At 64.2% G+C, this 19,151-nt stretch overlaps 2 protein-coding genes across 7 annotated transcripts in view; both read left to right on the top strand.

The window, feature by feature from the left end:
- The window catches only part of CPEB1 (cytoplasmic polyadenylation element binding protein 1), a 63,809-nt gene extending 49,202 nt beyond the window's left edge, over positions 1 to 14,607 (top strand). For 3 of the 6 annotated variants that reach the window (XM_037509943.2, XM_054694714.1, XM_054694713.1), the window contains exons 4-12: positions 2,883 to 3,106; positions 5,112 to 5,364; positions 6,779 to 6,892; positions 7,097 to 7,186; positions 8,018 to 8,154; positions 10,021 to 10,219; positions 12,012 to 12,106; positions 12,380 to 12,460; positions 13,193 to 14,607. In XM_037509943.2, the coding sequence (XP_037365840.1) occupies positions 2,883 to 3,106; positions 5,112 to 5,364; positions 6,779 to 6,892; positions 7,097 to 7,186; positions 8,018 to 8,154; positions 10,021 to 10,219; positions 12,012 to 12,106; positions 12,380 to 12,460; positions 13,193 to 13,303 (1,304 nt within the window). In that variant the 3' untranslated portion in view covers positions 13,304 to 14,607. Of the gene's footprint in view, positions 1 to 2,882; positions 3,107 to 5,111; positions 5,365 to 6,778; positions 6,893 to 7,096; positions 7,202 to 8,017; positions 8,155 to 10,020; positions 10,220 to 12,011; positions 12,107 to 12,379; positions 12,461 to 13,192 lie in introns of all 6 variants that reach the window. The other 3 variants (XM_054694716.1, XM_054694717.1, XM_054694715.1) reach the window with 1 other exon arrangement.
- A 914-nt stretch (positions 14,608 to 15,521) lies between these two features.
- Positions 15,522 to 16,661, top strand: RPS17 (ribosomal protein S17). Its single transcript, XM_037509951.2, has 5 exons — positions 15,522 to 15,567; positions 15,759 to 15,910; positions 15,989 to 16,094; positions 16,200 to 16,265; positions 16,520 to 16,661. Exons 1-5 carry the CDS (start codon positions 15,565 to 15,567, stop codon positions 16,598 to 16,600), a joined length of 408 nt encoding a protein of 135 aa, XP_037365848.1. The 5' UTR covers positions 15,522 to 15,564; the 3' UTR covers positions 16,601 to 16,661.
- Positions 16,662 to 19,151: the final 2,490 nt, after the last annotated feature.

Here is a 19,151-nt window from a genome sequence, read left to right as displayed (position 1 = left end):
TTGGAGGTCCCTGTCCCGTCCCTGGGGTCTACCCTCCCTGCTAGCCAGTTGGGGGGCGCCCTGGGCTTCTACCACCCTTTCTGAGGCAATGCTCCAAGTAGGGCTGGGCTCCTCTGAGGACCAGGGATGCCCTGCACCCCCCGGCTCCCCTGCACCCCAGCGTCAGCTGCGGGCCCTGGCACTTGGCACAGCGCCCGGCTCAGGGCTGGGTCACAAGTGCTTGCGGACTGCCAGGAGCCGCAGCCTGCGCGGACCTGGGTTCTGAATTGCAGGGTTCAGACAAGGCCTCTCCTGGCCTCTCGCTGGTGCCAGTCAGCAATGGACGGCCCCTTCTCCAGGCTTTGTGGGGAGCTTGGCCGACGTCTCTCCGGTGTTCTGTCAGGGGTGAGGTCTGTTGGGAGTAGCGTCCGTGCGGAGTAGAGGGGCTTCTGGGACGGCAGGTCCTTTCGGCTGTGGCGGAAGTGCAGGTGAGAGTGCCAGGGCCACGCAGGAGCAGCCCTGGGTGGGGCAAGGGTGTGTCTTCTCTTCAGGTGTGGGGCTTGGCGCAGCGATGAGAGGCAGGGAAAGGCTGGGGTTCACGGTGTGGCCGTGGGCCCCGGTGGGTAGCGATCAGTCTCAGGAATCGCCGCGACCTTGGGGAGAGGCGTGGGGCTGCAGGGCTGGGGTGTTCACGCCTGGCCGTGTGCTCCCCTGGCCGCGCCCCTTCCTACCTCTGTGCCTTCCAAGAGATCTTGAGCAGCCCTGGCCGGGGCAGGGAGGAGGGTCCCGGTCTGGCCGTGGCCGTGGCCGCCCCTCTGGGCACCCGCTCGGACGGCGTCTCACAGTGGAAGCGCAGAGCCAGGCCCTGCTGCTGGCAGGCCCCGAGCGCCTTCGCGCGCCTGGGGAAGGTTTCAGGACATTCCGGCGGTGACTCAGCTCTAAAACCCACAGGAGCTGGCGCTGAAGGGTGAAAGTGGAGAAAGTTAACAATCGTCTAAAAATATTACTGCTGATTTGGTCTCTTGTGCCCTCTGAGGCAGCTTTAATGAGCGGGAGCTCTCGGCCAGGCCGCGTGTGACCACTCGAGCGCCCGTTACCACAGCGGGCTGCTGCCGCCTGCGAGCCGGTGTTCCTGTCGGGAGGAGCCCAGGCCTTCCTAGTCCGTCAGCAAAGCCGGTCTGCTGGGCCCTCGGCCACCACGGCGGGAGGCCCTTGGTGAACCTCAGGCCGTGTGTGAGCTGCGGGGTGGCTTGCTCTCGGTGGGATCTGGTCCAGACTGCAGCACAGCAGGTACCTGACCGGCAGCTGCCCGTGAGCATGGCCAGAAGCGCAGTTCACCCGTGGGCAGTGTGGGCTGGCCCTGCCGGGGGCCTGGGGAGACCAGCCTGTCGTCAGACTCAGGAAGAGCCAGACCTGGCTGCGATGGCCACGGGAACCCTCTGGGCAGAGCGAGAAGGCGCAGGTCGGCTGAGTGGGGCTGCAGCGGGGAGACCAGCTGCACCACCCGCATCTGACACGGTCGGCACAGATGGGGCGGGTGGTCTGCAGCGTGTTGCTTTTAACTCCCAACGCGCTATTTTCAGCCGTGGTAGAGGCCGTTTCTACCAACTTGGGTTGACCGCCTGGAGCTTTTCTGCACCCTGTTCCCCGGGAGCGTCTCCGGCCTCACCAGGTGCCCTTCCACCTGGGTACCGGTGCTCAGTGTCCGTCCACCTCCACAGCGGGCTTCTCCCGTGTCTGCCATTGGCCTCAACACCGTCCTCCCTGTTCCCTGAGCTGCCTGGCCTGGCCCCTTCCCTGCGCCCCTCAGTGTCTGCTGCTGCTTGGTTGGTGTCCCTGGGTGCTGTGCCCGGTGCCTGCTTCCAGCCAGCTTGCTCCACCCTCATGCTGGAGGGGTGAGAATGGACTCTGGCCTTGGGGGCCCACTGCTGCCCACGGGAGGCCATGGCGCCTGAGCGTAAGCGGCTCTGGTGACGGTGCCCGTGGGCTCGGGCCACCCGCAGACTTGGATGCGCCTCGGTTCCACCTGGCAGTGCTTCTGGTGCTGCCACCCATGACAGAGCCTCTGTCCTCGTCTTCATGGACGAATTCGGATTTCCTCACCCAGGGAGAAACGCCCGCCCCTCCCGCCACCCGTCTCCAGCATCTGTCCTACCCACTGTGCTCTCCCCAGGTGTGGTGCCCGGCACCGCCCTGCTGCGCGCCTCCATCTACAGTCGGGAGCGGGCTCTCCTCACCCTGTTTCAGGCTGGTTTCCCAGCCAAGAACCATGGTGGGGGGGGGTGCTGGGAGCCTCCCCAGAGCACACAGCATTTGGGAGGGGGGTGTCAGACTGAGGACTCTGCCCGGTTTGTCTCACGCCACCACAGGCTTAGTCAGCGTCCTCTGCTTCACCCTCAGTGTCTGAAGTTCAGGGTGTGTATGTTGGGGCTCTGGGGGCGCGGCTCAGATGAGCTGCATGTGCGGGGGCACCAGACTTCAGGCTGGAGTGGACAGTCTGTGTGGTAGCTAGTGTGAGTAAGGTGGGGACTCCTCTGATAAACACAGCGGCAGATGGTAAGGAGGGGTGTGGCCTAGGCTTCCTGTGGACATGCCGGGCGGGTGGGGGTGTCAGATGCTGATGGCAGCTTTGACCGGGGTCCAGGTGACACGCCCTTCCTGGGTGCTGGCACCGACCGGTGTGCCTGGGTGGCAGGAATTGCAGGGGTTCCGGTCTTCAGAAAGCTACCCTGAGCTCCTCCGGTGGGCCCATGGGCTGGCGTCTGGGCTGGGGTCCCACATTCACAGTCCTCTGACTGTGGGTCCAGCGTGCTTTCTGTAGGCGTGCCCAGGTGTCTTGTGGGGTGGCTATGCAGGGACTGGGGAGTAGGCTGAGTGGTCACGCGAGCCCTTTTCTCCTCTAGTGCTGAGCATGCTCCACACCCCCTTGGGCAGTGTCCTGGGGAAACCTCCATTGAGCTTCCTGCCTCTGGACCCCCTGGGATCAGACCTGGACAAGTTCCCAGCGCCATCAGCGAGAGCGGCCCGCCTGGACCCCCGGCCCATCCTGGACTCCCGCTCCAGCAGCCCCTCCGACTCCGACACCAGTGGCTTTAGCTCCGGCTCAGACCACCTCTCGGACTTGATTGTATGTCACTTCTGGGGCAGGGAGGGCTGGGGTGTGTGAGCAGGTGCAGGCTCGGGCAGGGAGGGGCATGGCCTGCTGTGGAGAGCTGCCGGTCCTCAGTGGGCCCGAGGATGCATCCAGGCTGTGGGGAAACTGTTCACTTGAAGTGACAGTGGGCGCCCTGGCAGGCCCTGCCCCTCCCACCATGTCTCCTCGGCCCCCGCACCTCTGTGAGATGCCACAGGCTGCAGTGGTGGGTGTGGGACTCGTGTTAGCAGCTCCCTGGGCCGGGGCTTCCCCCACTCGCCAGCCCCGTCGGAAGTCAGGTGGAATCAATGAAACCTGGAGTCCACATCTGCGCCCCACTCTCCTCAGCTGCAGTGCCTGGCGTGTGGCCCTGTGCAGGCAGAGGACTAGCGTGGGAGCCGGGGGGGATGACCCGTGAGAACTCGCCCCAAAGCAGATCTGATTTCAGGTGTTCCCCAAGCCTGGCTTCTCTCTGCTGAAGGGGCGGCCTTGTCCTGCCCTCCCGCCATCTGCATGTCGGCGGCAGCGTGGTGTACCCACTGCCCGTTCGTCATGGGACCTAGGCGGACCTCCATCTCCTGCCCGCCTGGCCTAGCGTGTCTTTGGACATGAAAGCTGTTCCCACTGGTCATTGACTAAAAGTTCAGGCTATTTCTAGAAGTGACTGTGGAAGACCTCTAGCCCTTGGGCTGGGGGCTTCTCCCATCAGACCACTCCGTGAGGGTCTTCCAGTTCCGTTGTCACTTTGGGGCTCGGCCTTGGAAATTTATAACAGCTTTAATTGGGATTTTTTTTTTTTAAGATTTATTTATTTATACAAGCACTGGGTACAGTCAGAAGCGCGGGAGGGCGCGAGGACCCGCCAGAGCCAGAGCGGGGAGCAGAGCAGGCAGAAGGACCGAAGTACACTGCTGAGGGGAGCAGCGGGCCGCAGGAGAGGTCTGCGCGCCATGTGGGACCCTCCTCCGGTGGCCGGGGAGCAGCCGGGGATCGAACCAGCGCCGCAGAGGCCGCGGGCAGCTTCACAACCCAGCGCTCAACCGCTGCGCCACCAGGGAGGCCCTTTAATTGGGATTTTTTAATAAAACGATTTTCTTTATTTTTGAGTGGAAGAACTGGGGTTCTTCCCCAGGCCAGAGGTGTAGGGGTTAAGAAGATTCACCAGAGACAGAGTGGGGAGCAGAACAGGCAGATCTTCTGAAATCCACTGCTGAGGGGAGCAGCAGGGAGACAGGAGAGGGCTGCTGAGCCATGTAGGTAGTTCCCTGGCCCAGGGCGGAACTGACGCTGTCGCATCGGTAGCACTGACACTAACCCCTAGGCCACCAGGGAGGCCCCAGTGGTTTGGGATTTTGTGGAAGAACTTTCTCAGACACCTACCCCAGGGCTGGTTGGTGAAGAAACAGGGACAGGCAGCTCACAGGAGGTCATAGAGGCAGAGCCCAGACTTAAGGGGACATGCTGTGGGTCATTATTCCAATCTTCTTCTAATTGGCTCTCAGTTATACCCATTTCTAAATTAGTCGAATTTAAAACCTTGACATGCGCTTGTGGTGAAACGTATGTTCTCGTATGTTTCTGGTAGAACGCAGATCTCCTGCAGGTTTGGGCATCCTGCTTCTAGGGATCTGAACAGAGAAATTGTAAAATACGAAGAAGCTGTGCCCTGAAGTTTTTTTTGTAACCCTGAAATTATGGAAAGTACCCTGAGGTCTGATGGTAGGGGCAGGTCAGTGAAATAGCTTTTTCCCTCACAGAGCATGGTAAACAGGATGAGCATCTAATTAGAAATGGTTATGAAGACTGATGTGAAAAAAGTTGAATTGGGGAGAGAATTTGTTTAAATTATAGAGACAGCTAATCCTGAAAAAGCATAGGAAGAAAGTAAAATGTATCCAATGCTAAAAGGTATTTTCGTAGTTTGGTTGTTACTATGAGTATTACTTTTGTAACTAAACTGCTCTTTAAAAACCTCTATCTTCATTTTTTCCTCCCCTAGTCAAGCCTTCGAATTTCCCCTCCTCTGCCTTTCCTATCTCTGACTGGGGGTGGTCCCAGAGACCCCTTAAAGATGGGGGTTGGGTCTCGGATGGACCAAGAGCAAGCCGCTCTCGCTGCGGTCACTCCCTCCCCAACCAGTGCATCAAAGAGATGGCCAGGAGCATCAGTGTGGCCATCCTGGGACCTCCTGGAAGCGCCCAAAGACCCCTTCAGCATAGAGAGAGAGGCCCGGCTGCACCGGCAGGCTGCAGGTGAGTGGCCGCAGGCCCGTGAGGCAGGGCGGTCTGGCGGCAGATGAGCCACCTGCTGGGGCAGTGGGCGCTCTTCTCTGCGCTGAGTGGGGAGGAAGGGAGAGCACACCTGGCACGCCGTCTCCACTTGTCCCAGGAAATCGCTGTTCCTGGAGGCAGCCTGGAAGGGATGCCCAGCGTGTCAGTCTCTAAATAAGGGCCATCCCCAAGCAACCTTGCGGTTCTGTCATTTAAGTGGTCTTAAGTTCATGCAAACCCTCTTGCCCTGCCAGAAAGCAAAGACCTCGCTAAGGTACGGCGGGTCGCTGCAGGGAGGGCCAGGCCCGCCACTGTCCAGGGTGCTGGAGCGGGGCCTGAGCAGCGGCTGTTCTGTCGGTGCGTCTCCGCTGGCTTCCCTCTTCCTGCTCATGGGCCCCGGCCTGCCCTTTCCTTCTCCCCAGACAGCACCACCGCTCTGGCGCTCACGGTCTTGGCAGCCCCGCTTTTGCACCCGAGTGTCTTTGTTTTCCCACGAAATGGGATCACCATGGCTTTGAATGAGGCCGTTACATTGACTTGCTTTTGTTCACACAAAATTGCTGAGGGTGGCCGCCTTGCCGTCACCTGAGTGGAAGGGAGGGCTTGGCGCGGTGGCCCTCATGCTGAAGGGGGGAGGACCGTGGGCAGGGCCCTGCCTGCCCTCACTGAGGTCAGGCTCTGACCAGAGAGGCGCAGGTGGGACCAGCCAGACTAGAAAGTGGAGCTGGTCGTCACGTGCAGAGAGGCCAGCAGAAATGGTCAGGGCAGGTCAAGCAGGAGGCGGCGTCCGCTCTGCCCAGCCAGATGGGTTCCCTGACATGGAGCTCACCCATCCAGAGGCCTCCCCGTGGGTGCGGGGGCACAGTGATGGCGCGTGCTCACCTCGGGGCAGCTGGGCAGTGCAGCGCAGGGAAGTTGGGGGCGTGGGGCGCCATCGTGACCTTGTTTGTTGGACAGTTAGTGGGGGTTTCTGTCGACAGCATCCCGACCTCTGTCAGAGGTGAGTTCACGGGAAACAGCCGAGCGCCCCACACTGGAGGGGAAGGCTCGTGCTTGCCGGTGAGCTTGGTCGGGGGAGGCCCGACGTGTGCAAAATGGCTGTTCCCTTTCCAGCAATTACCAGCTTCATTAGAATTTAAACAATAACTTGAGAGACTGCTCTGTATATGTGTCAGTTCTGTGTGTGTAAGCCGTGTGGGGCGTGAGGAGTTTGCTGTCCCTTGGCTCGGGGCGGGGCGGAGTTGTGAGTTGGGTCGCTCACATGTCGGGATCGGTCGGCTGCCACTTCTTGCCTAGGAGACTGGTCCTGGGGGTGGGGGGTCTCCAGGCAGCCAGGCTAGTCACCCCCAAGGAGGACCGTGACTGTTGGTCCTGAGTCCTGTGTCTTCCACCGAAGCGGTGAATGAAGCCACCTGCACCTGGAGTGGCCAGCTTCCCCCACGGAGCTACAAGAACCCCGTCTACTCCTGCAAGGTGTTCCTCGGAGGTGTTCCTTGGGATATTACGGAAGGTGAGTGCCTCCGCCTCCCCCTTCCAGAGCTTGGAGCATGGGTGGGGAGGGTCTGTTTCGGTGCCTGTGGCGTCCGCGTGGTGCTGTCACCGTCATCTGCACCCGGGGCCCCCGTCCCTGTTGTCTGCTGGGCGGCGAGCGGCGGCAGCTTCCTGGGAGGGAAGGGTGTGCGCAGCTTCAGCCTTCCCTCCGCTCTCTCCACAGCTGGCCTGGTTAACACCTTCCGTGTGTTTGGCTCTTTGAGTGTGGAGTGGCCTGGTAAGGATGGCAAGCACCCCCGGTGCCCTCCCAAAGGTAATATGCCTAAAGGTAATAATGACATGGTAGGAGCTTTTTTTTCCCTCCCTGGCACATAGTTGCACTGAGGGTTGCATGCCGGTCACCTGCTCGGGCACCCAGGGCACTGGACCTTCCACCAGCCCAGCACCCCCCGTCCCTGCACTCACCGCCATCCGTCTGGACCCACGCTGCGGGGGCAGTGCGGCCCTCCCCGCGCACCTCCCTCCACACCCGGGCCACGGCCCCTTTCCTCTCGAAACGAGGTCTCGGAACAGCTTCCCTCGGCCTGCCTCCTGCCCGGGCGTGTTGCCGCCTGGCCTGATTCTGAAGTCCCTCTGGAGCTGGCAGGAACGAGGACCAGCATCTGATGCCTCACTGCTCAGAAATGAGATCCCTTCCCTATAGAAAGGAGCAGCAGCTATTTTCACCCTGCCCCATCCCCATGGAAAGTGCTCCATAGGCCCAGCCCGTGCTTTAAGTAGGTCTTTAAAGCAGGAGCGCCGTGCCCTGCGGCCTGGCCCCAGCCCCGCCCGCCCTCCTTCCCCAGGGCCCGGCTCTGCCGGCCGAGCATGGCTGAGTCCCGGGAGAGGGAGCTGTGGACACGATGGGCTCCTCCGTCCTCCCTTCAGGACCTGCCCTTCTCGGGGCCGGGGAGACGTGGGCGTTGCCCTCCCCGCGGCCTGGCCGCTGGGGGTGGCGAATGCGCTGGCCCACGAGACTGTTCAGAAATAGGCCCGAGTTGCATCTTAGGAGGCCACCTCTCTTCAAAGAACCCCCGTGCTGCGAAACTCAGGCCAAGGAGGGCCCCCGGGGCCTACTGATGGGCTGCTTCTTTCACGGGGCTAGGGTATGTGTACCTGGTCTTTGAACTCGAGAAGTCCGTGCGGGCCCTGCTGCAGGCATGCTCCCACGACCCCCTGAGCCCGGACGGGCTGGGCGAGTACTACTTCAAGATGTCCAGCCGCAGGATGCGCTGCAAGGAGGTGCGTGGCGTGGGTGCTTTCCGCGTGGACGGGGTGATGGGCGGCAGCGGGGGGTCTCCTGGAGCTGGCGGGAGCCAGTGCGCAGGGCAGTCTTCCCGCAGCGCCTCAAGGTCTTCTCAGCTCCAGTAGAAAGAAAACGCCTTCGGACTTAACAGTGCGTCCGCACTTCTTCCTGCACCCTTTGCCTCAGAGGGGAGCCGGAAGCAGCGGCTTTCTCTGCTCGACATGCCCCCATCTGCCGCCGTCTCTCCCCGCCTGCCTCCTGGCCCTGGCCGCGGGGGACGACTCCCCAAGCCCCTGTCCCATGCCCCCTTCCCCAGGCGGCAGTCAGAGTCCCCTGGGTTTCTTTCCTGGCACCAGCCTGTGTGTCCTTAGCACAGCGGGCCTCTGGCAACCTCATCCCAGGTGCCTGGGCCCCGTCTCAGACTTCCCCAGTCAGTTTGGGCGGCCCTTACGCTTCCCGCTTCCGCCAAGTCCATTTTCCAGTCAGTGGTTTTTGAAAACCTTGTCCACGGAAGCTCTGAGCTCAGAATCAGTGGTGGTTTAAGTCTGGTTCTAGAGCAGATCGCTTTTTTGACATTGGACTGGATGCTTAATGTTTCTGAAACTTCATTTCCTCCTCTATAGAAGGAAATCGAAATGCCTATTTAAGGAAAAGGCCCATGTCCACAGCTTATGGAGGACGGAGGGTTGAGCAGGCAGCACAGAGGACGTTGAGGGCAGTAGAGCTACCCTGTGTGACCCTGCGGTGGCAGATCCGTGCCCCAGATCCACGTCCCGATGCTTACGTCAGAACCCCTGGGGCGTGGGGCCAGCGCCAGGAGTGCGCACGGACGAGAGCCGCGGCCTCCGCGGGGTGGGGACGGGGGTGTAGGTTCCTAGCGGGGGTGTTCATGTGGGATGTGAACCTAAAACTGCCCTAGAAAGTAGAGTCTGTGTGATGCGGGTGGCGGGGGAGGGGGGGTGATGCCCGTTTGATCGAGATGGTGGCGGTGGATTTAAACTATCCATGCAGCCAGGCTGGCCTTCTGTCCCCTCGCCGCCTCCCGCTGCTAGTTCACCTTGCACCTCGGTGAAAGGGTTGATTCATCTCCCAGAGACCGCAGTCACTGGCCCTCTTTGTAGTGGGGGGCAGGGCTCACACAGTCGCACCCCTGCTTCCCCCGCATGTCCCAGGACTGAGATAGGGGCTGCCCTCACAGCATGAGGCTGCACAGCGGCCCCATGCCCCTCCATGACACTGCCCGTCTCCTGTCCCCCCCTCGCCTTCAGGGTGGCGTGCTCCCGAGGCCTCCACTGCAGGCAACCCTGACGCCTCCCTGGCACCTCCCTGGCGCTTCCTCCCACCACCCCGTGGCCTGGCTCTGCTCTGGCCACACCTCTCTCTCCACTGCGCCCACCCTCCGTGGGGTCTGCCTCTGGGGTCTCCTCTAATGCCCGGTCCTCTGGCTGGTGTCAAGGAAAGCTCAGTGGCTCCAGATGTGGACCAGGATGGTGACACACCCCCACCACCATGGGAGTAGGAAAAGCAGAGGATGGGCCTTTCTCCTTCCATTGAACTTGACTTCCCCGGACGCCCACCCGCCGGCCCGCCTCCAAAGATTATCACGGCCTCGACCCCTCAGGCCTGAGTCCTCTGGTTTCCCAGCTGCCCACAGGCAGCATTGAGGAGCCTCCGTGGTCTTGGCCTGCTCTGGGCCTGGTGCCGGCAGCCTTTGCACTGGTTTCCGCGGCCACCCCCTGCCGCGTCGCTGTGCTCTGCGACCCATGGCACCCCCCACCCACCCACCCCCAGGCGTGCCCACTGTTCTGCATGCAGGCCCGCCAGCCGCCAGCCGGGCTCAAACACCTTTGGGTGGTTTCCAGGTACAGGTGATCCCCTGGGTCTTAGCTGACAGCAACTTCGTCCGAAGCCCATCTCAGAGACTGGACCCCAGCAGGACGGTGTTTGTGGGTGCGCTGCATGGGATGCTCAACGCCGAGGCCCTGGCGGCCATCCTGAATGACCTCTTTGGGGGGGTGGTGTATGCTGGAATCGACACTGATAAGCACAAATACCCCATTGGTAAGTGTGCCCCTCGGCGTGGGCCCCCCCGGGAATCAGACCAGTGTGCCAGGCTTCCCCTGAGAGTGGGGAGGGCGGCCTGGCCCAGGTCAGCGTGTGGCCACGCCTGGCACTTCCTTCCACATGAGCCACCAGCCCTTGATCCACCTCCTCCCTGCCACAACGGGGAGCAGCGTGCTGTGCACAGCAGGAAGGAGGCGGGAATGTCAGCGGGGCGCTCAGGCTGCACGGCGGAGGGGCCTGGGCTGGTCTGTCCCGGGTATTGCTTGTGTATGTATGTCTCCATCACCCTGCATTTCTGTGGGGTGTGCTGCTTCCTCTGAGGTGTCTCCCCGAGAAGTTCCCAACACCACTTCACCCCCCTGCACCATCACTGGAGCCCCTCGAGCTCCTCCCGCCCCTGTGTTGGTCCCTCTCCCTCCCGCTCCCCTGCAGAAAGTCTGGTGTATAGCTGCCTGCTACTTTCGTCTTTGTTCTTTCTTTGCTGATCCCTTAGTTGGCTCCCCACAACCCCCCTCTAAGTGAGACCATCTGATTCTTCTTTTTCCTTCTGGCTTATCTCACTGAGCATCGTCCCTTCCAGCGCCATCCATGTTGCTGCGAGCGGCATGACTTTGTCTTTGTTGATCGCTTGTAACATTCCACTGTGTGCGTAGACCACACCGTCTTGACCCGCCCATCTGTCCTTGCGCATTTGGGTTATTTCCACAGCTCACCTAGTGTAGCTAGTGCTGCCGTAAACATCGGGGCGTGTCCTTTGGAATGAATTTGTATGTCCGTCGGGTCGGTCCCTAGGAGTGGAATGGCTGAGTCCTGTGGAAGCCCCATTTTTAGTCATTTGAGGAAGCGCCACTTGGCTTTCCAGAGTGGTTGGACCAGTTGGCACTCCCACCCACGTAGGAGGCTTCCTGTTGCTCCACATCCTCGCCAGCGTTGTTGTTGCCTGTTTTTTTAATGTGTGCCATTCTCGGGGGTCTGCGGTGGTGTCCTCGTGCGGTTTTGCCTGCATTTCCCTGATGAGGAGGGATGTTGAACATTTTCTCACGTGCCTGTTGGCCATGTGCATTTCCTCTGTGGAGAAGTGTCTTTGTAGCTCTTCTGCCCATTAGTTCCCTTTCTTGAGGCCTCTGGTCAGAGACCAGGTCAGACCGCAGGACGTCTCTGCCAGGGCAGTCGGCCTAACCGAGGATCTTGGTCAGTCCTGGCCTCCCAGGAAGGAGGGCAGGCGCCAGTCGTGGTGAATCCTCTGGGTGGTGGGTCAGAGGAGGAAACACCTGAGCGCGCTGGTCGCGGCATGGCCGCTCCCACGTGGCGTCTGCTGCCCACAGGACGGGAAGGGAGGACGTGCACTCGGGCTGCGTGGCCACCTGGCCGAGGTGGGTTTGGCGAGACCAGGTTCTTCTGCCAGCTGTCCGTGGCAATCTCAGGAGTCCTTGCGCCCAGGAAGCCTTGACCCTGGGCTGCCTTTAGTGAGGTCTGTCCACCTCGAGTTTGCTCTGAGTCCTTCCCTCATTTGTGCACCTGCCCCTGGAGGAGTCCCTCTCTGCCTCCCTGTCAGCACGCCCTGCCCTGTCCTGGAGGGCGAGCGTCTGGCCATGCCATGCTGAGAGGCTGGGTAAGATACAGGATCAAGTTCACCCTGTTTCTCCTTGCTGTAGTGTAGCACTAGAAACTTCCAGGTGACAGAGGCAGCTCACAGCGTATTTTCACCAGCCATCACTGGTCTAGAAATGGTGTTGACAGGTGCCGTTTAGGAGCTTGACAACACAGTAAGATGTGACTCTCATCCTAGGCTCTGGCCGCGTGACCTTCAATAACCAGCGCAGTTACTTGAAAGCAGTCAGCGCGGCCTTTGTGGAGATCAAAACCACCAAGTTCACCAAGAAGGTGAGTGGGCCCATCTGGGTCTGGGTGTGGCATGGCCAGGCCTCCTGGGGGTTGGGGTTGGACAGCGGGCCTGGGCGGGGCAGGAGTGTGGTGGCCTCTGCCTGCCTTTCCTTCTGCACATGCTGGAGCCCGGGCCGCCCATGTCACCGAGGCCTCCAGCCAGGCCCTGCAGGTCCCCAGGCCCCTGGTTCTTTGTCTTCCCCGCTGCGTGCCCCAGTTCTGTGCCTTGAGGGTAGAAGAGCTGCCTCACCCCCCCCCGGTCTGCTCCTGCAGGTCCAGATTGACCCCTATCTAGAGGATTCTCTGTGTCACATCTGCAGCTCTCAGCCTGGCCCCTTCTTCTGTCGCGATCAGGTGAGTCCCACGGGCACGACATGTCCGGGCAGCCGCACCTTCAGTTAAAAATGGCCCTGTCTATGTCTATGTCTATGTCTGTGACATAGAAGGTTCTCAGGTGCCTCGTGGTTGTCCGTGAGCAGGGCTGGAGGGCAGCAGTAATGTCTGCCAGAGTCCCAGGGGGATGTGCTTCCTTGCCCAGAGCCTTCGGGAAGCTCACTGGGCTGTGGGCCAGGGCTTCACCCGGAAGTCAATGTGCGCACACGGCACTGTGGTGGCAGTGACCGAGGTTGATGGGAACCTGGTGGGTGTGGGTGGCTGTACCTGAGAGTAGGCGCTGTTGCTGTAACCCCAAGGCTTTCTGGGTGGCCTTTGCTCAGGGACCCCTCCTTTATCTCTGCTTAGGACCATAGTTGTCAGAAACAGGCTGCACTCAGAGGGCCAGGGCCTAGGTGTTTGGCCTCCCTGTGTCATGGCATGGCCGGCGCTGGGGGTGCGGGGGGGGGTTGGGGGAGTGCGGGAGAGTTGCGTGGAGGTGCAGCTGGAGGGACGTGTGGCGTCTGCGCCACAGGCAGGAGCCCGCCCCGGGTGGTTACATGGGGGCATCCCGAGAGACAGCGGCTCCTCTGCTGGTCAAGCCTCTTCCGGGATCAGTCCCAAGGCCACGCACAGGCGACCAGGAGTCCCTGCTCCCTCTGACGCTGCTGACACCTCTTTTCCCCCCCCTCACCCCTCTTCCCCCTGCCCCAGGTGTGTTTTAAGTACTTCTGCCGGAGCTGCTGGCACTGGCGGCACAGCATGGAGGGCCTGCGCCATCACAGCCCCCTGATGCGGAACCAGAAGAACCGAGACTCCAGCTAGAGGGGCTGGCCCTGCCCGAGGGCAGGTGCCCCAGGCTGGCCGGTCCAGGGTGGCCCGCACCACCTGCCACCGGCCACCAGGGAGCTGGCTTCCCGAGGACAAGGGACATCGCCGTCACGTTTGCACCCGCTGAACCTGTCTTTGTTTCTGCACTGATTAATGCACAATGAGTTTTGTCGGGTTTTGTTGTCGGGGTGAGCAGGTCACGGACCCCTGGCTCACCCTCCAAGCAACTCTGTAGTTTTCCCAGATTTTAGTTCCTCATTTTGCCGATGAAAAGCAAAAAAGAACTACGTGTCCAGAAAGTGCTGGCACAGACGCCTGCCTCTAGGTTTATTTATTAGAAGCGCTTTTTTACATTCCTTGCACTACTGGTGGTGAAGACGCGCAGGCCTCGCAGGTTTCGTTCCGCAGTTGCCATACAGTGCCTTTCATTGATTTGGCCCCACCTGAACGGCATAAACTGAGTGTTCAGCTGGTGTTTTTTACTGTACACAACAAGGAGACTTTGCTCTTCATTTAAACCAAAATCATATTTCATATTTTACGCTCGAGGGTTTTTACCGGTTCCTTTTTACACTCCTTAAAACAGTTTTTAAGTAGTTTGGAACAAGAGATTTTTTTTCTTTCCTGGCAGCTTTTAACATTACAGCAACTTTGTGTCTGGGGCTGCTGGCCGCTGTCTCACAGTTGCAAAGGAGGCGTTTGCAACCAAGAAGACACCTTTTTTTTGGATTTGAACCTGGACCGGATAGGTTTGCGCAGCTGCTGTACATAGTTTTAAATGGTTTCCTGCACCTTCTTCAGTTGCACTTGCGGGGGGTGGGCTTGGTAGACGTTTTTAATCACAAAGTCACAGGACTTTTTCTTTTGTAACAGCTAACAAGGGCTGCTTTCGGGTGGGGGCGGGGGCGGCTCGCAGGAGCCCTTTCTCTGGGGGGACAGGACCCTCCCGTATTCCTTTCCTTCGAGAACTGTGTGAGCACCAGGTACGGTCGGCGGAAATGCTACTGGAATTTGAAAACTTGACTCTTTCTTTTTCTTTCGTTGTTTTTTTTAAACAAAATGGACTCGCCCCTCTTTGGGAAGCTGTGTGCCAAAGAACCAGTGTCATGCCCTCCCCCTGCTGAGCTGACCTTGCGTCGTCGTTGCCTACCCCAGCTACTCGTGGGTTTCGTGAAGCCGTGTGAAGTCTCTACCTCACTGTAGTACATGCCGGCCGCCCGCAGGTGCGGGGCGCTGCCGTGTAGTTTTCTTGGCACATAATAAACACGTTGCAGCAGAGCTCGGGTCTGCGTGTCTGGTGTGGGGGAGCCGGGCCCCTGGGGCACAGGGGCGGGAGCGAGCGCTGTGTCCGGGACGCCCTGTGGGGTGCCCGGCCCAGGCCAAAGGGGGGCCCACGGAGGCGCCCGGCGCGCTTGTCGCTTTCAGGGTGAGACCCACTTTGGAGCCGTCCCTGCGGGGCTGAGGACCCCCGCCTAGTCCAGGTGCCCGGGCGGCCTCACCCCGAGCTCCGGAGGCAGCTGAGACCAGCGTGGGGTCCCCCGGCCGGCCGGGCTGCTCGGGCTTCCCGTTGCAGCTGCTCCTCCACGCTGCCCTGCAGGGGCCGGTCCGCAGGCCCCGGGGTGAGCCCAGGGCGGCCCCTCCTGAGAGAGCAAGGCCTGGGGGGGGCTCCCCCGCCCTCCTCCCGCCCTCCCCCAGGGGCGCTCCCGCCGCGGGCTGTGACCGTGCTGAGGAAGCCCGTCCGCGTGGGGGGCGTCTGGCCCCGTTTGGGTCTCCTCCTCTCCACGGAGCCCGCCCTCCCGAGGCGCCCGGGCGTGCGCGCGCGGCGGGGCCCAGCCCGTGGCCCTGTCCGGCCGCCTGACCCGGCCGCGTGAGCCCGCGGCTGGCCGCGTCGCGGGGGGCAGGGGGGCGGGGGCCGGGGCCGAGCCTCGGGGCCCGGCGAGGGCCGGGGGCTCCGGGGCGAGGGCCTGGGCCCGGCTTCCCCGAGCCGGAGGGGAGCCCGTCGGGCCAGGGGCGTCGCGCAGAAACCCGGCCGGCCGAGGGGCGCCGCGCGCGCGGTGGCCCCGCGTCTCCGGGGCAGGGGCGCTCGGCTCCGGCTCCCGGGCCCGGCCCGGCCCAGGGCCGCGCGTCCGCGCCGCGCCGGCAGGGGGCGCTGTGGGCGCGGCGGGCGCCGGGGGCGGCGCGGGCGGAAGCGGCGCTCTGGCCCGCGCCTCGGCGGCCCCGGGCTTCCTGCTGCCTCTTTCCCGGGACCCGCCGCCATGGTAGGTGCCGCGGGCGGGCCGCGGCCCCCGCCATCGCCCTCCATCCGCCGCCGCCCGCCGCCCCCGCGCCCCCGGGCGGCGCGCCCCGACGGGCCGGCGCCTCCGCGTGAGCCCGCGCGCCCCGCGCCCCGCCGGGCGTGCCCCGCGCCGCGCCCGGGGGCCCGGCCCGCGCTGACCCGTGTGCCCCGCAGGGCCGCGTTCGCACCAAGACCGTGAAGAAGGCGGCGCGCGTCATCATCGAGAAGTACTACACGCGCCTGGGCAACGACTTCCACACCAACAAGCGCGTGTGCGAGGAGATCGCCATCATCCCCAGCAAGAAGCTCCGCAACAAGATCGCCGGGTGAGGGCGCGGGCCGGGGGCCGGGGGCCGGGGGCCGGGGTGGGGCGCGGGCCGGGGCGCTGACGGGCGCCGCCCCAGGTATGTCACGCACCTCATGAAGCGGATCCAGAGGGGCCCGGTGCGCGGCATCTCCATCAAGCTGCAGGAGGAGGAGCGCGAGCGGCGGGACAACTACGTGCCCGAGGTGAGCGCGGCCGCCCCCCGCCCGCCCCCCACTCCCCGGCCCGGGCTCCCCGCGGCGGGCGGCGGGCGGGGGCCGCGCGGTGACGGGGCCGCGCCTGTCGCGCAGGTCTCGGCCCTGGACCAGGAGATCATCGAGGTGGACCCCGACACCAAGGAGATGCTGAAGCTCCTGGTAGGAGGCCGCGGGGCCGGGGCGGCTGTCCGAACCCCGAGGCGGGCGCCGGGTGGGGCTGGGCCCCCCATCGGGGCTGCTGCGCGCCGGGGGCCTCCCGTCAGTCGCCCCAAATTGGCCGTGGGTAACCCCGCGCGGACCAGGCTGTGATGGGCGGCCCGGGGTCGCGGGGGGGAGGGGGAGGGGGAGGGGCGCGCCCCGCGCTCTGGGCCGAGGGGCCCCGCCGGCGCGCCCACACCGCCCTCTGCCCGCAGGACTTCGGCAGCCTGTCCAACCTGCAGGTCACGCAGCCCACGGTGGGCATGAACTTCAAGACGCCGCGGGGCGCCGTGTGACGCGCCCTCCCGCCCCCCAATAAACTTTGGAAAGCGGCTTCGCCTTGTGGTCTGTGGGCGCGGCCGGCACCCAGCGGGGGGGGGGGCCTCAGCAGTCGGGGCGCTTCCCGGGCTCAGCCGGGGGCCCCGCGGGGAGGGGCGGGGAGCCTCCGGAAGGGGCGGCTGCCCCAGTGGCCGGCGCTCGGCTTGCGGGGCGAGGACCCCCCGCGCCCGCCAGGCGCGGCCTGTGCTCCGGGGTCGGCTGGGCGCCCGCCGCGTCCTCGGCGGCCGGCGCGGGGTGGGAGCGGGACGGCCCGGGGCTCGCGGGGTCCGCAGCCGCCCGCCCCGGGGTGCGCCGCGGGCCCGGGGGCCGCTGCCCAGGTCGGAAGCGCCGCGCGGGCCCGTCCGTCGGAGCCGGGGAGCAGCGCGGGCGGCGGGTCGTCGAGTCCCCGGCCCGGCTCCCGGCGTCCTCGGGGGTCCGAGCCGCCCTCCCCCTGCCCGGCGCCGCGGGCGGGGTCCCCGGGCGGGGGCGGAACCCCGGGGGGCTGGTCGCCCCGGGACGCAGGGCGCGGCGGGGGCGGGGCCGGGCGGGGCCCCAAGTTCTCCCGCTGGGGCCGCGCGACCTCGTGCCGGCGCGTCTCTGCCGCGGGCGGCGCGGGAACGGCGGGGGGGGGGCTCCCCGGAGTCCGGACGGGCGCGCCCTGGACAGCGCCCCGGGCCGGGCGGCAGGCGCGGGATTGCGCCCCCTGGAGGCCGCCGCCCTTTGCCCCCCCCCCCCTTCCCGCTTCTTCGGGCCGGGCGCACTCGGGGCGCAGGTCAGGTCGCCTCGAGCCCGCGCTCCAGTGTGTCGCGCCCGGGTCTTCTCCCGAGGGCTGCGCTCCTCTGCGCGCCTCCGAGGGGCCGTTTCGTCCTGGACCTTCAAAGGGTCACGCTTAGAGGGAGGGCGCCGCTTCTTACCCTGCTGCGGCGCCACTGGCCCCCGCGCCCTGGAGGGGACGTCAGGGATGGGCACCTGTGGGCTGGCGCGCTGCCCGGCTGCGGCGCCTGGCGAGGGTGGGGTGACGGGTGAGGGGACAGACGCGCCTGGGCCGAGGGGAGCGCTCGGGGGTGTGGGGCGGGCGCTGAAGGGGGTCACCCCTCCTCTGCAGGCCGGGCCTTGGATTCTGGAGGGATCATGCGCACCGAGCGTCCAGAGTCAGGGCCCAGGGCAACCCCGGGGCACCGGGGAAGGCAGAGGAAGCAGCCGGCCCGCCGCCGGCCAGGCCACCCCTCTGCCTCCCGCGGGGGCGCAGCTCTGCCTGGCCCCCACTTCCACTCTGAAGGCAAGGGTTGTGCAAATGCCTCCTCCCGGCGGGTGACCCCAAAGCCTGACATGGGAGCGCCGGGGTGATGGGAAGGCTCTTCAGTGCTTGCTCTTGCCCTTCCCTAGAATTCTCCGGCATCCCCCAGGCCGCCCTGGGACTCAGGGACAACCCAGCAGGCGGTCACGGGCAGTCCCCACTCAGCCGGCCCCGCAGACCTCTCTCTCTCTCTCTCTCTTTTTTTTTAAAGATTTATTTATGCATATGAGAGCTGGGGCGCAGGCCAGGGGTGCGGGGGGTGAGAGGACTCCCCAGAGACAGAGCGGGGAGCAGAACAGGCAGACGGAAGAAACCCACTGCTGAGGGAGCAGCGGGGAGACAGGGAGGACGCGCAGACATTTCTGAGTCAGTTGCTTGACGTAAACAGAGGACAGGCCTCGCTTCAGGACACTGGCATTTCCAGCACCTGGAACCAGCCCCAAGCAACACCCCGTGAAAGTCGCCGTCAGAGAGAAGGCGAGTGCGTGACGCACTCGACGGCGCCTCCACAGCAGGCTGGAGAGGAAAGAAGGTAAAAGCTTCTTGGCGGGCGAGGCTCGCGGGTGAGCCGAGAGCCTGCGGCCCCAGAATGGAGGGTGCTTCCCGGCTTGGGGCGCGTCCCGCCCTCCGAGGCGGCTGGCTGGGCGCCTGTGCTGCGGTCTCTGACGGGCCGAGCTGCTTCACGCTCGAGGAACCGTCTCTGCAGGCGCCCTGACCGCCGGCGGCAGCGGCGGGCTGGTCCCGGCGACTCCTCGGTCCCGGGGCACCGCCGCGCCTGCTCCGAACAGCTCGGAGGTGGCCGGCCCCGTCTTGACTTGACCCGAGAGAGATGAGCACCACCCGGCTCCCCTGGCAGACAGAGACTCCCTTGAAGTGACCTGTAGGCACGAGCCCCCCCCGGGGCGCATCCCCCTCCCCAAGGCTGTCCACGAGCCCTGCGGAGCCCGTCTGGCCCAGGCAGGCGGTCCGCCTCAGCCCTGCCGGGCCCTGCCAGGGGCCAGGGCGCAGGAGGGGTCAGAGTGGCCTGTCCCACGACTTCGGGGAGCCCGGCACCCCAGGGCGGAGCGGCGAAGCCCTCGGCACTCGTTGGAGAGCAACCACGCGCCTCCCAGCTTCTGTGCCTCTCGCCCCGGCACCTGCCACCCCACTCGGGCCCCGCCGGCCCGGCCGAGGCGCTGCCACGGCGCCTGCGCGCTGAGAAGGCCCGGGCCGGCGGCGCGGGGAGCAGGGCC

This window comes from Talpa occidentalis, unplaced genomic scaffold, assembly GCF_014898055.3.
Source record: "Talpa occidentalis isolate TD23 unplaced genomic scaffold, MPIMG_talOcc4v2.1 talOcc4.14, whole genome shotgun sequence".
In the NCBI taxonomy this organism is placed as follows: domain Eukaryota; kingdom Metazoa; phylum Chordata; class Mammalia; order Eulipotyphla; family Talpidae; genus Talpa; species Talpa occidentalis.
Note: the sequence above shows the minus strand (reverse complement) of the source record. Positions and strands in the feature narration are given on the sequence as shown.